Source organism: Drosophila melanogaster, chromosome 3R (assembly GCF_000001215.4).
Source record: "Drosophila melanogaster chromosome 3R".
In the NCBI taxonomy this organism is placed as follows: Eukaryota; Metazoa; Arthropoda; class Insecta; order Diptera; family Drosophilidae; genus Drosophila; species Drosophila melanogaster.
This window is the reverse complement of record NT_033777.3, coordinates 19408146-19430507: the sequence shown is the minus strand read 5'-3', so window position 1 is coordinate 19430507 and position 22362 is coordinate 19408146. Positions and strand designations below refer to the sequence as shown.

Below are 22362 nucleotides of genomic sequence, written 5' to 3'. Positions count from 1 at the left end.
TTCTCCATCCCTCTATCGTTTTCCACAGCTTAACGCTTCAGTGCGGCGACAGCCATAATCCCGAGCACATATGGTTTTACTCCTGCCAACCGGATGTAAATATGTAAATTCAATCCGGAGTGTTGCGCCACCAAGATGGCAGGAGAAGCCCACCCACAGGTGGTCCTCGCACATGGCGAACAATAGGAAGAACATGCGAGGCATTAGGCGAAAGCACGATACGAGCAGGGAACAGTTTATAAATTATTTAGATTAAAACGCTTCTGCCCCACATGTTTGGCAGTGACTTTGAAGTTGGTCCAAAGAGTAAGGCACTCGTGCTGAAATTAGCCACCACCAGCTCTTCTTTTTTCCGGATTTCGGGACCACCAGCTGAGCCATCCACGTAATCGTGGCAGCAACAGCAACATCGAATTTAAGCCAAATTCAACATGTGTGTTTAACATATACGAGGGCGTTAGCAAGAGTTTTTATGGCCATCAGAGCAGCAGTAATCAACAGTGGAAGGGAATCAAAATGTAAGTGAATAAAGTCTGTTGATATACATATATATAATTATATAAATTAAAACAAAATCAACAATAGGCTTAACTCGACTAGAAGTCCACAGTCTACAGATTTTCCTTTTTTAATAAAATTTTAATTTTCTTGTGAACGTGATTCTTTTGTAAATATATACAGAACCAACCTCGCAGAAAAAAATTGTGTTCCAGGAATTACCTATAAGCCCTTAATGGCTCCCTCAAATATTTATATAGAGAACATTTTTAAAATGTCAAAATATAAATTGATTGAGGTTCAGCTGGGACACATGGAATTGAATTTTCCGAGATATGAAAACAAAAAGCTCTCAGGAATAAATGCCATCAAATATTAACATGTCGATTTAATGAAGCGTGAAAAATAAGCTAATATTATTGGAATGTTTGTTTAGAATAATGTTAATTGACGAAAATGTATAAATTCAATTTATTTTCCAATTCCAACTATCATTAGAATTAAAGCCTTTTTCCCAATTAAGGCAGTGTCAGTTCGATCTATTTGTAACCTGCCATCATATTTGATTAGTTTCATCGAATTCATCGTTCTCAGCTGTTCAAATTGCGTTGCTCGTCCTTCGATTGATTCAGATGATAAATTAGCTTGTGCTGGGGATACACTCAAATGTGGATGATGAATTCATTTAGCTCGTGGGCAAATCAATCAATCAAAGGGCCAAAATTTAGCAGGGCTGTACTGTTGACATTGCCTGCGATTTTGGCTTTCGAGGAGGAATGTATCGATGGCCCTTTCAAGCAGCTTTTTTTTCCCCCTTTTTTTGCTAATTTTCCCTACACCAATCAGATAATATTAGATGATTCTCCTAAATGTTCTAAGAGTTTAAGACTAGGATCATTAACTAGGCAATTATCAAATGCTGGTAGGCTTCATTTTTAATTGGACACTAATTTAATGGGACATATCTGATATTAGACCAGCATATTTCTGCTAACGAGTTCTTGGGCCATTTGACTGGCACTCTGATTGAATTACATTGAGTCATGTTTTGTCTGTGGGTGTTTTTCTGTGGTCCTTTTTGCATGGTTTTGATTGGCCAACTTAATGGCTTTGTAATGATACCACATTGATTGGCCTTAGGGGACAGGGCTAAAATAATTTGTTGTCCGATCAATGACTGGCGATAGGGCAAAGGTCCGAACCCTCCCCCATCGCCATTCGGGCAATTTGTCAAAGAGGCTTATTGAGGTTACGAAACAGTGTATTGATTTGACATAACATTGAGCAAGGGGCTTAACTTGAAGTTGGTGATTAGTTAAGTTAAAACGTTACTTCAGAACTATACACCACTTTCCAACCGAAAATCCTTTCAAAACTCACTTTAATTTAGCAGTAATTGCATTCATTTAAAAATCCCTATAATGTGGCGTTACCAGTGCATTAGCATATTTTAAGAAGTTCCCGCAGTCCACTTATTTCCATTAGACTACCTACCATATTATGCAAATCTACCAACAGACAAAATAATAATAAGCCGCCAAAAAACCATGAAAAGTTTTTCGGTTTCGTGCGTAAATTATAAACACAAATATCCTCAGGAACTTTGGCCTGAAATTATTGCAACTTAGCCGCAAAGTTTTCAATGGAGACGACACATAAATCAAACATTCAGATTGGAGCAGTCTGGAGCTCAATTATGCAAATTTATGTTAAAGCCAAACCATAAAACGAATAAATATAAGCAGCCGAAAAAAAAAAGGACAAATGTCGCACGTGCGTGTGTGTGTGCGTTTCTGTATAAATCAAATTAATATGAACCATTGAAATGAAAGCGATCCGAGCACACGCAAAAAAAAACACAAAACGCTGGCGAAATGAAGACCGAGTAGCATACGTGGCGTATGCGTAATGAGTGCAGACGTATGCGCAATTTTATGAATAATTGACAGCTGAACTTTAACAGCTGTCTGTCGCGTTAAAAAGAGCCACTCGCTCAGCCCAACAAATTTCAGAGCCTCAATGGCACATCCTTCTTTGGGCAGCTATCAAAGGTCCGCGTCAATTTACATACACGAATAAAAACAAGGACGAAAAGGAACGAGCAGGGTGTTGTAATGGCAAGCAGCTGCAGCTGCTCATCATCATCATTATTTTAAATAAACATTACGCTTGGCTTTATAACCATTTATCACATTTGTAGATTTATGTCCTGCCATTTGGCCATGCACACAGAAAAGGGCAAAAAATCAGTTCCCGAGTAAATTAGCCCACTCAGAACGAAGAAGAGATGTCCTTGAGGGAGTTGTATTTAAAATAGGTTTAAGTAAAAGGAATCTGAACAGTTCAAAGTACTAAAATTTAAATAAGTATTGACATATATTATTATTTATACTAAATATTAGAAGTAATAATAATTTAAAAAGAGCATTTTTCATCAAGCAGAAAACTGTATGCAAGTTTCCTTATATCTATTATCATTATCTGTATAATGTATATATTATATATATATATATATTTTTTTTTCTATATTCTAAATAAGACCCCACTTTGTAATAATATTAAGCGTTCGGTAACTCATTTTTTGGGTGAATACCCATCGCAGAGTATTATAAATCATGGCACGTCCAACGACGTTAAGTAACCGCTACAAAATGCAGGAAATCATAGCAGTCGCTTAGCTAAAAAACGATTCGCGTACACCGTTTCGAGGATTTTTCAATCTCAGCTGCGTTTTCGAGTCCTTCAAACGGCGTACATATATATTGATTTTCGCTATTTTTTTCAGCAGCGTTTTCCATATATGTATGTATACATTTCAGGCGAGGCTGTCCGCTTTTAATGGTAATTGGTGCCTGCATAACCATTAAAGGGTTTTATGCGAATGACGTGGACGTTACATGCGAGTGTGTATTTGTGGCGACGAGGCACTAATTTTAGGTACGTGCCACAGTCTAAGCGGTTATAAATGTGGGTTAGCTGGGCTTACACTCAGATGGTCCCGAAATTCAGTTGATTGATATTTTTAAAGCTGGATTATTTACAGACCAGATCTGTGGAAAAGTTTAACAGAGTGTGAACGACGCCTTAAAATTGGTTTAAAACAAGTGTTTATCATCCTGCAAACAAATTCGCACTTCAGGATAAAATATATATTAATCATATGGCAACCGTTATGATATTTTGCCAAACTTATTTTTGTTCTGTAACAATTTAAGCAGAGTTCAAAGTTTATTACTTTTAAAATGGTTGGCATATATCTTCAACATTAAAATATATCTAATATCAATCGATTAAACGAAACCTTAAAAAATATTACATAATCGGTGTTTTGCATAAATCTCTACAGATACATTTCGTGCCATTTGCTGTACATAAAACAATTTCCAGAGGTATTTTATTTCTGCTCGGAAAAATGGTTTCGATTGTAACTTTATACGGCAGACAGGTACTCCTATTGCCGCCTGACCATCGCCACGTGTCCGTTCCATGCTGTCAACTTTTATTGTTAGAGAAACGAATATGAATTTCTTGTGGGTCGCTTTTCCATTTTCCAAGAAAAATTGCCGGCTAACGAAGTCCGGCCGATAAGGCCCCGGCAACAACAGTTGGCCATTTTGTCTGGCCAAGATTTATGCGCGATTGCTCAAGTTTTATGAGTTACGTAGTTGCATTTTAGCCTAAAGAAAAAAGAAACAAGAGCCCGAAGGTTGTGGATTGAAATCGCTCATCTTCAGGACCGCACCGCGCTGCTATTTCATTATGAGTTAAACAAAGTTGTAACGACTTTTCTCCCTTTTTTTTTTTTTTGTCTGCGACAGATTATGGGGCTTTTGTGCTCTGCGATTAAAGCCAGTTTTCTTACACTTATGGCCAAAAAGTTCCCTGATATGCAAGGGGTCAAGTTGGAAGGACATTGAGCAAATGAAGATTTACATTCGTCAGCGATTTTTTTCCGTTCGCCTTTTCCATTAGAATAAATGTTATTAGATGACTCTTCGGTTCCCGTGACATTTGTCAACAGGAAACGGATATGGCAAAGCTTGTCTAATAAATTCTTTGATGTATTTACGCTGACGTTTCCCTTGGGAACGAGCTCAGGATGTCGTACTTTATTTATGCCACTGCCAGACGCATTTCTCACTCCCCAATGAATCATAAACTGACTCAATGCCGTCATCAACAATTACGAATGTATCCCGCCCAAAAAAAAAAAAAGGACATCCATTACGAAGGCCGCAAAAAGAGAAATGAAATGTCGCGTCGCCTACTTGGCGGCTGCCTGAAAATTTCCACTGTTGGCTTAACAAATATTTGACCCATCGAAACTTATACGTGTGTCTACAAGGAATGGGCAAACAAACGAAAACACAACTCAAACAATCTATGCCGTATCAAATGCCGCTTAGCCCCCGACAACATGAAAAGCCAAGAAAGTAACCAAATTTGGAGAAAATCCTGAGGCTTTGCCTTGTTATCTGACACTTGTGTTTATTTTGGGAATAGAAACACAATTTGGCCAAGAAAAACTTGGTTTTATAAAATGTTGTATGTTTTCATACCTTTACAGTACGACAATCTTTCCAAACAAAAATAGTGAATATTTTATTCTCTGATAAACGGAAAAGCATTTGATTGTTAAGAGACTTACAAATGAAAATGTACTGCGGATGTAGTTTGATTTATTGCAACAATTGTATTTCGCACTTGTGGTTATTTTTAAAAAAAACGAAATATTCCATTCCCGTTTTAGTTTACCAAATGGGAAAAACTCGAAATCTAGCAGCAATTGATCATTTTAAATCCTGTCAGGCGAACATTCGCCCATAACATTCATTTGGCTTGTCTCGTTTTATCAACTAGTTAGAAAAAAACTTTTAGGTAAAAAATTCGAAAATTGTTCATGCTGCAAGGAGTAGCGAACAGCATCAAAATAGAGGTAAGACCGATTCGCGATGCAGGCCCATCATGCGATGCCCGATTTCCGATGCCGGAATAATTGCCAGCACAAGGAGTGCCAGAGGCATGCTCCTTTGGGCATAATCGATCAGCACACCCAGTGCAAGTGCTTGGGCGAGGTAAATGCCTCATCGATTTTCCTAGAAAATGTCCTGGACCTGGCCAACACTTTGGCCCAGGTGATGATCATCTGTGGACTGCACGAGTGCAAAGCGAAATCAACCGTGGACATTATCACATATGCCTTCTTGCATTACGATCAGGTGTGCTATTGCATTGATACCACGCCCAAGAAGCGACTGAGAAAGGAGGATTTGTTCCACGAGCTGGGCAAGAAGTCGCTGATGAACAAGGTGGAGGCCCACTTGGCCTATGCCATCATCAAGAGGGGATTCAAGGCCTTCTACTACGAGCCGAAAGTGGACTTGACCTACGATGAGCAAGGCAGACCCTCGTACAACGATGAATGCGTCTGGGTCCACGCAGCCAGGAAGTCAGCCGAGTCCTATGCCCGCTTCGATGGCCTCTCCTGCGCCGAACAGTTGGCATACGAGGCCAAGATCAAAATAGCCTTCAAGAAGTTCTACGATCGCATGCAGACGCGCAAGAGGCAGCCGGAGGGCGACGATTGCAACTGCTGCTTCTGTGCCAAGAAGCGGGGACATCTGGTCTATGCCAAGGAACCGACTCCCTGCACTTCCAACAAAAAGAAGCCCAAGCACGTGTGTCCATATTGCTGCAAGAAGAAGCAGAAGCAGCAGTACACACACCCTGCTCGCCAGCCGGCCAAGTGCCCCAAGTGCCACAAGTCGCGCAAGTTCTGCTGCTGCACCAAAATGGACTTCAACTTGCAGTGGGTCAAGAGCATATGGGAGCGGCCGGACTTCAATCAGTACTACAAGAACGAGATCGCCGAAATCGAGGACCGCCTGGTCAAGGGAACCTGCTGGCTGCCGCCGGAGCCTGAGGAGAAGCTGCTCGATGAGGGCGAGGGCGAGGAGGAGGAGGAAGCCCACCAGGAAATGTCGCCGGAGGCTCTCCTCGCCCTCGGCGGCAAAACGGTGCCCACTATACCGGATGAAGGAAACGGTTCTCCACTGGCCACCAAACAGCCGTCGATCACCGAGGGTGAGGGCGAGACCTAAGTTTGAAGGATCCTGCGAATCGGCGCTTGCTAGATTTCTAAATTTTACTTTACTCTTGAGGAAAGCAGTTCTCAAAATTTTCAGTTCCAGCTGTTCTTCAACAATTTATCATTAAAGTTGTACTCAAGCTAGTTTATGTACTTTTCTGTAAACAAGGTTTCTTTTATTTTCGTTCCACATAGCCATGGTATCATTAAAGGATTAAGAGCCTTTCAAAAGTAAATTTTTCGAAGAAGTATAGCTCTTAAACAAAATTACTGCCAGACCTAAGGTAGCTCAAATGTTTAATAAAAGGTTTAAAATCAGAAGTTCATTCAATTGAATCTGGTTAAATTCCACCAACTTCACTTTTAATTACCCAAAGTAATGGCTCGAAAATAAGGGGAAGTGAGGAGGTCATATCAACTGCCTTATATTAAGACGGAAAATTGAGTTTGCTCTTAGGGGACACACACACCTAGCTCGAACAAACACGGCCGCATCCATTTGGCCCACTCACACTCTTGGCCACTTGGAAAACTAAACCGGCTGCGAAGAGCTGTGACCTGTGTTGGTGTCTGTGTCTACTTTGGCCGAAAGTGGCATGCAACAGTAATGGAAAATACATTTAATCTGGCTTATGCAGCAGCTCGGCCCGACGATAACTCGGGCGCACTTCATCACAGCACTTGCGGCTGAGCAACCCACCTAGGAGAACACCTCTCTTTGAGCTGGAAAAGTGAAAATGTGGGAAAGCGTTCAGGCAGCCCAGAGGCAGCCATTTCTCTCACCTGGAGAAAAGTGAAAAATGCTGAAATGTTGACCATGGTCATGACGGCTGCTGCCTTGAACTTCCCTGGATAAACTTTTCGCATTGCAAATGCATGAAAACTTTCCCTTTTGTTTATGTGCACTTCACTCAACTTTCGCTCTCCAACCGAACAAAACGCACACTTTTGGCCAACAATGTCGGCGTTTGCCGGGCAGAAAGTTTTCCGTTTTTCATTTTGATTTAAAACCAAATGGGAATTGTGTAATCAAGTGGGTTAGAGGCATCGTTTAACCGCAGAAATTCAATAAAACCAATAGAGCAATGAACATTTACGCCTGGCGACCGCAGCAAATTGCAAATAAATTTAAATACGCTTTGTGGCCTGGGTCGGGTCATAAATAATTGTGGTCTAATTATTATATTTTCCAGTTTTAGCCAAACGGACATTAAACTTACTATTGAATTATGCAACAGACCGAAACGAAATACCAATTCAATTATCCTGCCTCGAAAAGCCGAACAAGAAAGTGTTTCACACAGGTCATAACCAGATCTTTGGGCCCATTGAGTTGAATGGTTATTTGTCTAATGAAATTCAGTTGAGAAAATTAATTTTCAGACTTTGTTCAGAAATTGTAGCAATAACCATAAGACCCATTGCAATGTAATCTAAAGGCTTTCTAACTAATTATAAGTTTTTTGTCATGAGATGAGAGCTTGGAAGTATCAGACCAAATTTCCTTTTCACCCCCTCAAGGAACTTAATTAAAGAAAAGCGAAATTTCATTTTGCATTAGTTTGTGCCACAAGTGTAGCCAAGTTAATTTCTCACACATGCCACGAAATGTTCAGGTAAAGGGCAGATATTATGCATACTTTGCACATGAGTGAAAATTGTGAAAATGACTGGAAAACTCGCGCAAATGTGCCGAGCTGCCGCCCACCTGCCGCTTTAAGCAAATCAATTTGGGAAAACTGTGGTTGTCTGCCGGATGGGCAAAGAGCACATATACAAAATATTGAAATCGCAGGCAACACCTGATCCTGGTGCTGTTGCCATTTCCCAGTCAACAGCTACAGCTATATAGCTCGAAGTGCATTCGCCAGCTAAATTGGATATGCAAAAGTGAAATGTGGCCTAAGACTTCTGGGCCAGAGTCGAAGAAATGCGCAAGTCACAAGTGGATTTTCACTGGGAAAGCTCTTCAGTCGTCTGCATCTGTGGTTATCTTTTCGTCCCTTCATCTGCGGCCAACGGATTTCCATTTGTGGCAATGGAAGTGTGCTTCCTCGATGGAAATTGGATTTATGTATTGTGCATTTGCCATTTCGAATAATATCTTGGCCTGACATTGGCCATAAATGTGTAAGTATGCTAAGCAGCTGCCAACTCAGCAGCAGCCTGCGGATTTACAAATATATTTTGCCATTTATCAGAAATGGTTGTGATGCACTTTAAACTTGGGCAATAGTGTGTGAATAGTTTTGCCTATTATTTAAGGGCCCTCAAGTTCAAGAATATATCTCAACTTGGCCTTTTTTGTGTGCAGGAAAATCAATAGGGCAATTGCTGCTCAACCATTCTGGGCTCTATTTGCCCATGACGACACTTTTGTTAATGAAAAACTGGTGTTTTTCGCCTAGCTGAATGGTTCTATTTATATAGCCAACGTGGCGTATGAGTAACGCTGTTAAAATGTCCTGCTCCGAGGTCTCCTTCTTTCTTCTTTTATGCATATTACACGGCTAGGTTTTCTGTGCTTCGCCTTGGCTTGGCAAACTTTTAGTGCGCAGCAAATAAATAATAAATGAGGCAACAATGAATGCCGGGCAACGGCAGAAAAACACTTTTGCCCGGACTGACTTGGCCGTAAAAATTGACAACATATAAAACAGATATTTCTTAGGCGCGAGTGAGCAAAACTTGGATCGTAAAATAATATGATGCCATAAAATAAAAAATGAAATTCAAAGGAAAATACACTTAGTTATGACTTGAGGCGTCTGTGTCTGGGGTAAAAAAGACTTTAAGGCGGGACAGAAACCGTAAATATTTTTATGAACAAATTGATAATCTGGGGCAGCGTGTTAAAGTGCGCATTTAACGAGTGAAAATCAATTGCAATCGATTGAGGCGAAGGACAAGGCAAAACTTAAATTCCAGTTCGTTTTGTGCTGAAACTTTACCCTTGTGCAATATACGCGACATAATTGTCGTATCAAAATGAAATGTAATTTTCGCCACAGACTTTTTAACAACCTTTCCACACTGTCACAACCACTTTCGATGATACACATACAGCCCACAACTCGATGATGGCCATTTGTTGGCTTATATTCGGTAAACCAGATGACAGTTTACCAAGTTAATGGGCACAAAGTGTGGATTGATCGGTGTCCATGGGCAACGCGGCGTATACGTGACCCTGCTGGAGCACCCATGAAGTCACTCAATTTGCATACGCACATGTACTAAATATTCATAGATTTGCATATCAGTGGCCGAGTTTACAAACTCTAGGGCCGCGATATAAATCTTGGCAATCAAGCATAATTAAACTGTCAGCATAATTTAATTTATCGCAAACAATGCATCCATATCATCTTCCGATTTCGTACCTTTCGGCACAGAATTTATGGCTTTTGTAAATTACAGGAGAATCGCCTTGTCCTGGCCAATGCTTTCAAACGTATTTTGTTCCCATATTGTTTCTCTTCTTTCAGAATTTATTATTTATGCCAGTAGGAAAAAACTAGCAATGGCAATAACAATAAATATTTTCCTCTTCCAGCAGGAGTTTGCTTTGCTTTTATGCCGCAAAGGTACTACAACATTGTTCGACACGTACACTTTAGAGAATCGAAATAATTGGTTTTACAACATTATTGATTTTTGTACTTGATCCTTTTTAAAAGATGTACATAGTATTCTCGATGGATATGTAAAGTACAAAAGCAGAGTACACTCGTAGTTGTTTCGGCTATGATGTGTATCAGTTTTTCTGCTTTTTTTGTTTTAAATTTGTAAATATAGAATTTGTTCATTTGGTCCAGCAGTTATCCCATATGTAAGGACCAAGTTATAAAAAAAGATAAAGGCTTTTGAAAGAGGCCAAATTGGGAAGATGAAGTTAGAAATTTTTACATGGTCGGAATTCTTTTACTTTATTTTATCTTAACCGAAAACAGTTTGCTGCACAAATGAAGTGAGCCAATTTTTGATTTTGAAAAGTTTTTACTCTCAGATTATTAATAGTTCTAATAGTTTTGCGTGCTCACATAAGATACGCAAAATATTGTAGTTGCAGATAGAACAGATTATCTTTGTGCACGCAAACAATAAAATTATAACTTTATATTACAAGAGAACAGACCAAACCCCTTCTTTAATTCGTATTGAACTCGTGACGATCGCACATTTGTACAATATTTTAATGTTAAATAAACCAGGTGCTTATAGCTTTTACTTCCCATTCAACCCATTTCGTTACAATTTAAGTCCGCAGCAAAAACCCCATTAAAACTTAACCCCCAGCTCGGCTTTCATATCTGCCGGCTAAGCCTTCTTATAATCCCCTAGAAAGCACGCAAAATGCTCGACCAAGAGAATTAATTAGGAAACATGGTCCAAAAGTCGGGGCCAAAAGTTGCTAATAAAATTATTCAAAGACTTTCAGGTTCAAGAGCATGGCTGCCGTTTTGGTCTAAATGCTTTTTGGAGAGCAAGTTAATGCTAACTGGAGTCTAGTTGGCTGCAACTTTTGAATGCCAAACGTAGTTGGCCATAATGCGCGGCTTAATCACGTTTCAGCTTTTGCCTGAGCGCTCTGTTGATTTTGGACTTGGTTGCGCTTGCTATTTTGCGGCTTTGCTTTTATGGAAATTCCATTTTGCGCCAGCTGCAGTTCGAGCCATCACGTAAGTGGAAATGGCCAAGACCACGGACTGTTTTGTAAGCCAATATGTCCGTCACTTGGCTCAGTGCTCAGTGCTCGGTGCTCAGTTCTGAGAACTCGGTATTCACTGCTTTTTCATTGGCTGCAGTTGCCTTGCCACGAAATCGTATTTTTGTGAAACAGGATATTTGCATGTGGGGCACGCTTCGGCGAAAGCCAGCCAGCCAGTATGGTACGTTTTGTTTGCCATTTGTTGCCGTTTAAGTCACCACATACTCGTACATCGGGCAGCTGGGAAAAAGCAAAAGGAACTCCCCAGCCAACTGCCACGATTTTTGGACGAACAAACACATTAGCCAAGAACAAATCAAATATTGCATAATTTATGCCACGAGACTGACTGTACTGAGTGCGCTCGTAAAACTAATTGAATTATTCGCTTAATATTTATGATACTCTAGGCTACGCTACTAAATGAATATTTAAACGGAAGAAATGGTAACTTACAATACTATGCAAAGACGTCGAACTCCAGTCAAATTAAGTGGAGCTAGAAAGCTGAATTTAATGTGTTTGTTTAGAAATTAACAATCAATACAATTGCTCCAATTTAATAAAATTAGAGTGTATGAAAATATCTGTACAGCATTAAAAAATTATTTTTAATACAGCATACTCGCTTTAGATTTGTGCATGCAAAGTAATTTACATTCAGAATTGTTTCTCTTTGGCCACTCAAAAGTAAGACTTTCAGTAATTTCAAATTTTTATTTAAATAATATTAAATAAATAAAATCATCCTTCGAATTTTGATTTTATTTTAAAATTGTAATTACTAAAGGCAGTGCGCGTGCCAAAGTGCATTTACCAACAATTCCATTTGATCCAATTAACATTGTGTTACTCAGCCGAATGTCGGCACTGAAAGCGAAAAACCATGCACCAATCAAAAGTAATGAATGCTTTCGTGATGAAAAGGAAACGGAAGTGACGTAAAATCCTTTCAAGTTGTCACTGCGATCTGGATTCCAGAGTGCTTTGCTGAATCCTGTCGGTGGCACATTTATTAACTGGCCCAGAATTGTCCGACTGGGCAGCTGACCTAAAAATTACGACCAGCACACAATGCCACAACCTGCCAGGCGACCCACGCTCGTTATCGTTCGTCACCAAGCCAGATTGCCACAATGCCAGAATGCCAGACTGCCGGAGCAGAAAAGCGAGCCACAATAAATAAAGCCAAGCCCAAGCCAACCCCCAAAAGCAAACCTTTATTCCCCAGAACCCAAAACCCAAAACCCAGGAGCCAATGTTAAGTAAAGGCAGCCAGCGGGTTAACAAGCGCCGTGGAAATGCAACGAGTTTCTTTTCTGCGGGAAATTGCAGCATAAAATATGTTGTCACTGGCAGGAAAAACTAAAATTATTACACTGCCCGGCAAAGTTGGTTTTCCCCAGAGAAATTGCAAAAGGGGAAGCTGCGACAAATTGGCTAACGTTTATCTCAGCAAATGTTTTCAGCGTTTTCTGAGCTGAGATTATTAAAGCCAGTTAAGTAACGAAGTAATAGCAATAGATTAAGATTATGTTTATTGCGTAAATTTTAAAGGAGCAACTAATTAAATTGATTATATGTCTATAAGAAAATTCTAATATGCCGGATGCATTAAGTGGATAAGTTGCTTATTTAAAACTGATCAGAATAAAATAGTTTAAATACTTTCTTTTTTTCGAAGAAAAACCTTGTTTGGTTTGTGGACTCGTGGCCACTTTGCGTCTGACAGTTTCCTGATTCTCAAGAGTTGTAGATGTTTTTTTTTCGAGACCTTTAAAAGTGTAATTACTGAAACTGACGTTCTGTGAGTAAAGGGAATCGAGGAAATTGTGTTCCCCCATCACGATGAGCACATAAAGCTGCCAAAATGTCGAATGCAAGGAATTTAGAAGGAGTGAAATGTAAAATTTCTGGTTTACCGGTCAAATCGGCATAGAGCGTTCAATGGAGCGTTCGCAGAAATAAGTATAATAGAATAAATTTGCTTTGCATATTCATGAAATGGCTGCAATTAATGACCGATTGAGCAACTAACTAATTGAAGTCTATTCGTGGCCCGAAACCAAAATGCCGCAAATTAAGTTGGAAATACACTTGTTCGCCAATTTATTGTCCTGGCTTAAGTTAATTACTTATTTCGTTAGAGGGCTCACAAAACATCAAATGAATAATTTAATTAGGTTTTGCATTATTTCTGACATGCTTCAAATGCCACAAATCAACGAACGCCTGCGGACCTTAATTAAACAATTTAAGCAGCATTGGAAAAAACCAGTGAAAATTCCCGCACGAACGGTGGCGCGGAAAAACCCAGCCTAGGAAAAACTTTCAGCTACCTAAAAAAATACAAAAATCATTTACATAAACTTTAAACGGAAAGCCAAAGATTTCCATCGTTGGCCACCAACCATATCACGCGAATGGAAAATCCGTAGAAAAGCAGGGAAAACTGAAAAAATAACATAAATAAAAAGTACGTGCACATTAATTATGCAGCTCACCTGCCAACTGCAATAGTGCAAATAAATAAAAAGTAAATTAAACTAAAATAAAAGAAAAGTGGCGAATTCCTGTGCTCTATTGCAGGCTGAGTATGGGCAATAAGTAAACTAGAGCAGGGGAAACTAAGAGGAAAGCCAGAAAAGAAAAATGGCTGAAAGTCCAAACAGCATACTGAGTGAATGGAAATTGGCCCAAACAAAAAACTGAAAACGAAAATGGTGAGCACGGACCCAATTCGGATATTGCGTATACGCCAGGTGCTCCCCTAATGAGCTACCAATATATGGAAAATGCCGGCGCTGCGGCCGATTACTTACCGCTCCGCTTCACGATGGGATTGGCCATGTGCCCGTACAAACGACTCAAATCGATGGCCATGGTGGTCGTGGTGGTCTGCAGGAGGAGCAGACAGACGGCGAATGATGGCCACATGCTGAGGTGGTGCTGACGCGGCTGCTGATGATGATGATGATGGTGGTGGTCCATTGCCAGGAAGGACATATACCGCTGGCTGGCGGAACTTATAAAGTGTGGAAATTAAGACCCTCGGCCTGATGATAAAAGTTTTTCACACGCGCACGCACACGTTTTCCACTTTATCCGAGTGTTTTGATGGAGTTTTGTAGTTTCCTTCCCTACTTCGCTCAGAAGCAGTTTTCCGGGCAACTTTTTCCAGCCCTTTGATTGAATTATCGTTGGCACTTCAGCCACTGCAGCGGGTTTCCCGCCGCTTACTCCGCTCGTCCTTCAATATGCTAATCGCCTTCTAATGGAGTTATACGAACCAGAAATTAGCTGCAACTTCTTCCCGATTCTATATTTCTATATCGATCGGTTCTATATAGTTTCCTTATCGTTTACTACTTGGTTTTGGGGACTACATGCAAGCTTTAACCCGTTTGGTTGCTTTTTTTTCGTTTGGTTAGTTGGTTTGTTTCGATTTCGTTTGTTGTTGGTTTGTTTTTATTTTCGTTTCGTTGAAATTAAAGTTGAAAATAATTTTGCAGCAAACAAATATTTATATGTGTGTATATAGATATATGTTTTTAGTCGACTTTTTACATTTTTCTACACTGAAAAGATAAGAGAAAAATTTGAAAAGTTCATTACGAGTTTTATTTTTATGAAATTAAAAAGTAGTTTGCTTTCAACTTTCAAGCACAACATTTGGTTTTAAAATCATTTCCATGTTTCAGATTTTATGACAACTTTTAATTACTTTCTCTGATGCGTTAGCTATTAGTTACTATGACTCTGACATTACATTCTAAATGTTTTCAAAGCATTGATTTTGTTTTTAATTCACAACTATATTCGAATAACACCATAAATGTGGTATATCTGTGAGTATTTTTCGAAGCTTTCTCAAATTCTTACAGCCTAAATAATTTTCCAGTTTAGGCTATATTACTCAATATAGCCCTTAAGAAACACATCGACCCCAATTGTGCTTGGGATTATGCAAAGATGTCTCCAAGAGGCAATTTACATGCCACAGCAACTTGACACACTGCCATCTAATCAACTTAACGAACTTTAACTTTTCCTCTCCCAAATTCCCTTGGTTGTTTTATTTTCGGGAGCTGGGCAAGTAAAAGTCCGCCGTATCAGGGAATAAAAAGTTGAACAACCCTTTTCGTATAATTTTTAGATGGATTTTCAGCACTCACACACTCGAGCGACTCTTAATGACTCTCTTGAGCACCCAAAACACATACGCCGCGTGTAACCAAAAAATGAAATGGCAGTCGAAAGTGGTAGGAGCAAAAAAGGTCCAGACAGTGGGGAACCTTTAATTATAGCCAAGTTAACCCTACCGTTTTTGTTCATTTTTCTTTGTGTAAGCAAAAGTTGAAGAAGTGAAAAAGTGGCGTAACTTTCTGGCATACTTTTTGGGGCAATCAAAAATGGACACACGACAAAATACAACGAAACTCGGGCTTTGAATTTTGAGAAGGGAAAATATAAAGACAGAATGCAAAAGTGTCGGTCAGGCCAAGGTTTTTAATTAGTCTTCAGTCACAGCTGGAGTCAGCAGTTTTCCTAACGGCCTTGAGCATTGAATAATTAACAAAATATTTACCCAAATTAGTAATTCCACAGAGCACAGCTTGGCTGAGTGATAAGTTTGGTGTTAAAAAGTCCGCTCTTTTCAACGCAATATAAAAGTTTTTGCTAAGCCAAACTATAAAGCTTAGATTGACTTTAATTTTATGCTTTTCGAAAAAAGCCAAAGGAAATTTTCACAGTCGGAAGCTCAACTTTTTGCCTGCTCATCAGCCGCCAGGGAATTAAGCCGTAAAATCTTCTGACAATTCCCAGGAAGACATAAACTACACTCAGTCCACCAGCTCAGGAAATAAATACAAAAACGAAGGACATAAAATTCTTTAATAGACTGAAAATGAAACTTCTGTCTTGGCTCCACCGATTTAATAAGCATCTAAAAACGCCGACTGCGACAGTTGCGCCGAAAATACGCACAAACACAATGACACTTTACTCGAGTCGAATCGGCGGGCATTTGGCTCTAAAGACACGTTAGCCAAATAGTAAATATAAGCCACCAGAGACTCACAGACAAATAGAGAAGGCCAGAGGAAATCCGCAGCAAAGAGAGCAGCAGGAAAAGTAAAGTAAATTATGGCCACGGCGCCAAATGGCCAAATAATTCGGCGCAAATTGCTCGAATGAGAAGCTATGGAGGTAAAGGTAAAAAGAGCATCAGGTTAAGTGTGAAAAGGCATTTGTTAAAAAGCATTGTAAATATACATTGGAATGAAGAATTATTGATAAAACTTAAAGAAAAGAATTTCAAGACATAATGTTGTTATACCATTACGTATAAGTTTCTTCATATAATTTGGAAAGAATATATAGGTATTTCAGTTAGCATAGAGCAGCATACTTCTTTAAGACAATGAAACAAAGTTGTTATTAGTGAAAATTATTTTATAAAAATATTCAAGTTGCACTTTTTCATGTAACTGCTTTAGTACAGTGTTTTTTGCTTTTGTTTCGGCAATTTATACACCAATAAGGCCAAACTTCTGATTGAGAATTTTAAAAGATGTAAATTCCACAAACATGAATAAAAACCAGACAAGCCAGAAAAACTTAGCAGAACACTAAATCTTAACTTTTTCCCGGCCACCTTGGCCCAAAGCGAACCACCAAAAAAAGAGCGACCAAATCACAAACAAACATTAATTTGCATAATTTACTGTGGACACCCAAACAGAAATGTGCCAGAATTTCGCAGCCAGTATTTTTAAACCATTTCCATTTCTTTGCATTCACTTTCGCCTTTGTGCGGGCTTGGGGTTCTTAATGCATAATTTAACAGCAGCCAGAAAAGCCAGAAGCTAGGGACTATAGGGTGGGCCCGACGCGGCAACAAGAGCCCAAGGAAGTTGGGAACAATCAACAACTGCGTGTTGTTATTCAAGGCACACGCACACCACCGATATTCGCACACACACACACACTCTCGCACACCCTAACCACCAGACGCCACACGGCGTATACGCAACGTGAATCATGGAAGCGGGACAAGACTAACGAGGCCTAGGCTTAAAGGAAAAAAAACAAAAACGTACAAAAAATCCGAGAAAATTGGGGGAGTACTGGCTGGTGGGTAGGTACAGCGTAAAGGTAATGAAGAGCAACAGAGCGGAGCCGTAAAGAAGCAATTTTCCGCACACACAGATTTTCCTTTTCAACTCAAATTTCGTGGGGATTTGGCTTTGTGGGCCTGGGTTTCGTCAACAGTTTTTCTACACAATTTTAAACCGTTTCATGTCACAAGTCATGTAATAGCACACGCGTCATTTGGAAATCATTTTGACATTTATATTGAATTTCGTTTCTTGTAAAAGTATATTTCGCTTGTATTTTCTCAAGGGCTGGATTATCTTAAATGCATAAAGGTGTTACAGTACGTTTGAGTACGAGCCAACAACTCGAACAACTATTTACAACTCCGCTTGAGTGTAAGTTTCAAACTCGACTGAAGCGTTGAGCGGTTTGCGCTCGTCTTTTAAGCACTTTTCCCGCCACTCAACTTGAGCCTCGTCACCGCCCACGCACGAGTCCTTGTCGAGTGAATTTCCCGGACGAGTGGAAAGCCACTTGCCTCTCTTCGGCGCCACCCTTCTGCGGTTCGCTTTTCCCCGCGGCATTCGCTCTTTGCCGTGCTCTCAATGTCACTCGCAGGGCTCGAGCACCTGCTCTGGGCCATATTTCGTTGGTTGCGTTGATGGCTTCTGGCTGGTGAGCCAGGAGCGGTTCTCAACTCGCCCACATCGCGGGTTGGGGCCACCGCAAAGACCTTGAAATTGATACACGTTTGCTTCATTTAGGTGGATGTCCTAAATATGGGGAAGCTACAATCAGTAAAGATAAATACTAGTTAAATCGATGTAACAATAATTACTTAAAAAAAAATTAAACGTTTGTTTTCTAAACTAATAATTAAAATTTTTAAGATTTTTCCCTATAATCGTACTATTTTATAATTTTTTAAAAACCATCGATGGAGGGAAAAATCGAATAACTTCGTATTGAAACAATCATTTTTTCTTTACATACAAAGCTGGTAACTCAAACAACTTTAAGATACTTTTACCTTTGTGTATTTAACGTTAGCTTCAAAACTTAAAAACTAAAAAAAAAAAAAAACGTTACCAAACTTTCAGCGTAAAAACGGAAGGATGACCTACAAAAAAAGCCAACTTGAAAAACTTGCCAAACCTTCGGTGAACTTGAGTAATATTTGCTGAAGTAATTCAATCCAGGGACATATATCTTCGGAACCTTCAACTCTCCGATCCTTGATAATCCTTTGCCCACTTAAGACTAGCCAAGCTGAAGCTCATCTACTCGTAATTTAGCCAATAACTGAAGCAACAAATACTAATTAGCGCCAACAGCATCCGCCTGGCCATGGTCTTAGCAGTGAAACAGGGCCAAAACCAATGTGTAAATGGCCAAGCGCAACAGTGGTACAAATGTAAATACGAACTTCGGAGTGAATGAGAGCCATCAGGAGAGAGCAAGAGCTCCGAATGCCGGCCCGCCCCATTTGGTCGGCCCACGCAACCACCCGTAGTGCCACCCATATACCCCGTAAGCCCCCCAAATCCCGTAGCTCCAGCGAATGTATCCAATAGTTTCTGGTACCAACCGGGCGACTTTCCTGGGCGCCCACGCAGACCAGCAGGTGACGCTGATTCGACGATGTCCTCGGAGCGTTGGCGTTGCACTCAAATGCGAAAAGCGGCAGTAAAAAGCTTTTCCGAGGGCGGATAATAAACAAAAATGCGGCTCAACTTTCCCGACATCTGGTATTACGCGTTCCTGGTTGAATCACTTAATTAAATGATTCTTTACTCTAGAAAATAAATGTAGCTTTCCTAAATAAATAAATTAATAAATAAATAAAGCTTCATTCCGCCAAATGGTGAATTTTTTTATTAGGATTTGGTTATCAATGTAGTAATAGCAATATACATGTTCTAGTTAGCTATCGAAATGGCTAAGTATAAGAGACTTCCTTGATGATAAATTACATCTTACCCAGGCGGCTGTTTGAAATACCTTGAGACTTTACTCCATGTCAAGAAAGTTTTCACAAACACCACCTATATAAGTGGAGGCGTAGGTGTCCACTCAATGGGTTCCTTAATCAACCAATCAAGCCAAGACAAACAAACAGGGGAAAATGCAAAAGCCAAAGGACAAGTGCAATTTCCTAATCAACAAGAATGCCGCATTCGGGAAAATTGTTTACGCAAGCCAACGGACCAGACATATCACTTAGTGTCCAAGCATCACTCCATTTATCACTTTGTTTGCCAAAGGACACGAGGAGCTGCTCCCATGACATTTTCAAATGGGCTCATCACACGACGCATTTGTTAGTTTAATAATTTATTCGAGTGGATCTGGATGTGGATCCGGTATGATTCATATGTGGCGTCGCAGAAAGGACATAACACGCAGCTTGGCCAGATTCATCTGCACGCTGTCCATCACCCGGATGCTGGACAAATCCTCGACGTGCGAGTAGCCTGTGGCACGTGGCACAAAACTAAGCGGGGTCTTTCAATCATTTGCCAAGGACTTACCCGTCAGGACTATAGCCTGGTCACCCTTTTGCTGGCCCAGAGCACTCCACGGATCCAGTTCGCCATGCGTGAAGATTACCTGAGCATAACGCTCGCTCTGATTGAACCCGAATCCGCCGAATTTGCTATTCGTCTGCTCAACGCCATGGGCCAATTGGTGGGCAGTCTGCTCCGCTCCAAACGCATCCTGGCAAAGTTGTTCGAAGTAGCCAAGGGGCACCTGATTGGCAAAGGCTTGGGACGCGGATGATTTGGATTTTGTAGTTGTGTACCAGCCAAACTCATTGCAGGTTTGATAAAACCAGGCACGAGCTGGAAAACGAAATGCGATTACAAATATAATTTCCTGCGGTTTTCTTACTTACTTTCTGAACTTTGAACTGAATCCTCGGTGAAAAGTTCTAGCATGGATGAGTAGCCAAAGTCCTGGCAATCACTGGAGCGCCTTCCTTCCGAATAAAGCAGTTTCAAGAATTCTATAAATGCCAGCTCATCACTTGAATCTAAGCTCATCAAAGTCTCACAAAGCCGCGGTATAGAAGCACTTAACAAACAATATGTATATAAATATGATACTTATAAGAATATTTTATCACTCACCTATAACTTTGTACCACTAAAGCAAAATAGTTTCCCAGTCCATTGAAGAAAGCTGCCCTATCCAAAGGATTCTTTGGACTATAGCCCACGCAGCCATTAAGATTATAGAGCAGCTCCTGAATTTCATCACCATCAAATAGCTTTACCAAGAATTTGAAACCCTTTTCAATACGCAAAGAGCAGTTGTTGCCGTAGCTCAATTGTATTGATTTGCCGACCATTTCCATGTATTCTAAAGATGAAATATCAGAGATTGTCTATGTAAAACATCCGTCTTACCAAAAAAATCCGCTTTCGCCAATAATGGTGCACTGGAGGCCCAACTGGCAGCTATTAAATCCGGATACAGTTGAGTCATCCATGCCACCAAGCTGCCCGAATAAGAGCCGCCAACCAAAATGACTTTGGAGTCCTCCATTTCGGGGTCATTTGACTTTTGGTGGCGTATGAAGTGAGCCAAGTCAGCCAATGATTGATGAAGACTCAGTTGCTTGAGGTTGCTCAATCGGTAACTTTCATTGCTATTGGTTTAAATATGTGTAATATTTCAAGTTATTCCCTTTTTTGATTTAATTCTAACTCACCCAAAAGGTAAACTCAGTCCATAGTAGCGGTGTTCGGTGTAGAAAAGCATTCCCGAGTTTTCCACTGCCATGTCGTGGGTTAATCCAGTGCTCAATAATCCTGGGCTAATGGTCCATTCACCTCCCACAAATATGTAAATGGGTCCATGGGGCTTGAAATACTTGGCATTACGATAATAACGCTAAAACATAACATTGTTTTTTTCATATTCAAAATAATTGTGTGATAAAATGATACCATTTTCCAGGTTCTATTGTTGTTTTTGTCAAAATGATCCACTTTTTGGTCCAACCAAAGTTCCTCCACAGAAGCCAACTCGTTTTTTGAACATATTCCTAATACCGGTTCGTGATTAAGCAACTCCACATTTGTTCTATAAGGATTAAAAGTAGCCAAAAAACTGGGCATCCAACAAATTAATTGCACTGAAAAATTGAGCCACTTCATTTTGATTAACCGGTGTTGAAATGAACATAAATAAGTAGTGCAAACTTTTTATATGATCAGCATACCCCTATGAAAAACAGCCATGCATATTTTAATGAAATATGGAATTCACAGACCAAGGTTAATGCAAAATATTGTTGCAAGAGCTGATAAAACTTGAACATCGCCAAACTTATTCAGAATTAAGAGGACTGTAAACGTGATAGCCATTCATGACATACCGTTTTCTACATATGTATCACCACCCTAAGATTTTGATTTTATATTTATGCCGACGTCAGTTACGGCTTTATTCAAAAAGCTTTAAAATTTTTACTACTTTTGCTTTTCTAAATCGTCTGGCAAGCAACAACTTTATACGGATCAAAGCCGCTTCCAGCCACCACCTCGTATACGCAACGTCGCTGCTGATGGCTAAAGAAACAGAAAAGTAACAGGCGACACCAAAAAAAAATTTAAAAATACAACAGTATTTTTATAGCGCTGACGCGAAAAAGAAGGGGAAACATAAAAATGTAAGCAGCTGCGCGAACAAGCAACAGGAGAATGCACAAAATGTGTAATTGGCATATTACTCATACGCCCCATATCCAGGACAATGGCGCGCGACGAAAGAGCAGCATTCCCGCCGTGTCAGCGGTTGTCCTGTGCGTTCACGGTGAAAGGATTGCGGACACGAAAGTCGAACTGGGAACTCTTTTAACTTGCAACGACAAGGGATAAATGAAAAATTCCTTGGTGCATTGCTTGTGCATATTTTTCGGTCTCTGTTGAAGGAGCTGTAGGTGTAAATAAATTGA

The 22362-nt window shown here is 40.0% G+C and overlaps 3 protein-coding genes across 6 annotated transcripts in view; 1 reads left to right on the top strand and 2 right to left on the bottom strand.

The window, feature by feature from the left end:
* Positions 1–17819, bottom strand: part of CG31221 (uncharacterized protein) — a 47623-nt gene extending 29804 nt beyond the window's left edge. For 2 of the 3 annotated variants that reach the window (NM_169860.3, NM_001275800.2), the window contains exons 1-2: positions 17744–17819; positions 14120–14875 (exon numbers count right to left, since the gene is read on the bottom strand). In NM_169860.3, the coding sequence (NP_732424.1) occupies positions 14120–14303 (184 nt within the window). In that variant the 5' untranslated portion in view covers positions 14304–14875; positions 17744–17819. The remainder of the gene's footprint in view (positions 1–14119; positions 14876–17743) is intronic. The other variant, NM_169861.3, reaches the window with a different exon arrangement.
* Positions 5309–6729, top strand: CG3517 (uncharacterized protein). The gene has a single exon (NM_142550.2). It carries the CDS (start codon positions 5451–5453, stop codon positions 6597–6599), a length of 1149 nt encoding a protein of 382 aa, NP_650807.1. The 5' UTR covers positions 5309–5450; the 3' UTR covers positions 6600–6729.
* A 1423-nt stretch (positions 17820–19242) lies between the features above and the next one.
* On the bottom strand, positions 19243–21635 carry CG11626 (uncharacterized protein). 2 transcript variants are annotated; one of them, NM_001382015.1, is made up of 7 exons: positions 21353–21635; positions 21115–21296; positions 20810–21051; positions 20531–20762; positions 20296–20474; positions 19931–20242; positions 19243–19873 (listed from the first exon to the last, which is right to left on the bottom strand). In NM_001382015.1, exons 1-7 carry the CDS (start codon positions 21560–21562, stop codon positions 19770–19772), a joined length of 1461 nt encoding a protein of 486 aa, NP_001369023.1. In that variant the 5' UTR covers positions 21563–21635; the 3' UTR covers positions 19243–19769. The 2 variants fall into 2 exon arrangements, with proteins under 2 accessions (NP_001369023.1, NP_001097835.1); NM_001104365.2 differs by lacking the exon at positions 21353–21635 and having other exon boundaries at positions 21115–21333.
* Positions 21636–22362: the final 727 nt, after the last annotated feature.

What these genes read in the sequence shown, in the direction of transcription:
- CG3517 (NM_142550.2), top strand. Translation starts at nt 5,451, where the DNA reads ATGCAGGCCCATCATGCGATGCCCGATTTCCGATGCCGGAATAATTGC.
- CG11626 (NM_001382015.1), bottom strand. Translation starts at nt 21,562, where the DNA reads ATGAAGTGGCTCAATTTTTCAGTGCAATTAATTTGTTGGATGCCCAGT. An exon ending in ACAATAGAACCTGGAAAATG is followed by an intron (nt 21,297 to 21,352) that starts GTATCATTTTAT and finishes GTTATGTTTTAG; the next exon opens with CGTTATTATCGTAATGCCAA. An exon ending in GGCGAAAGCGGATTTTTTTG is followed by an intron (nt 20,763 to 20,809) that starts GTAAGACGGATG and finishes TTTCATCTTTAG; the next exon opens with AATACATGGAAATGGTCGGC.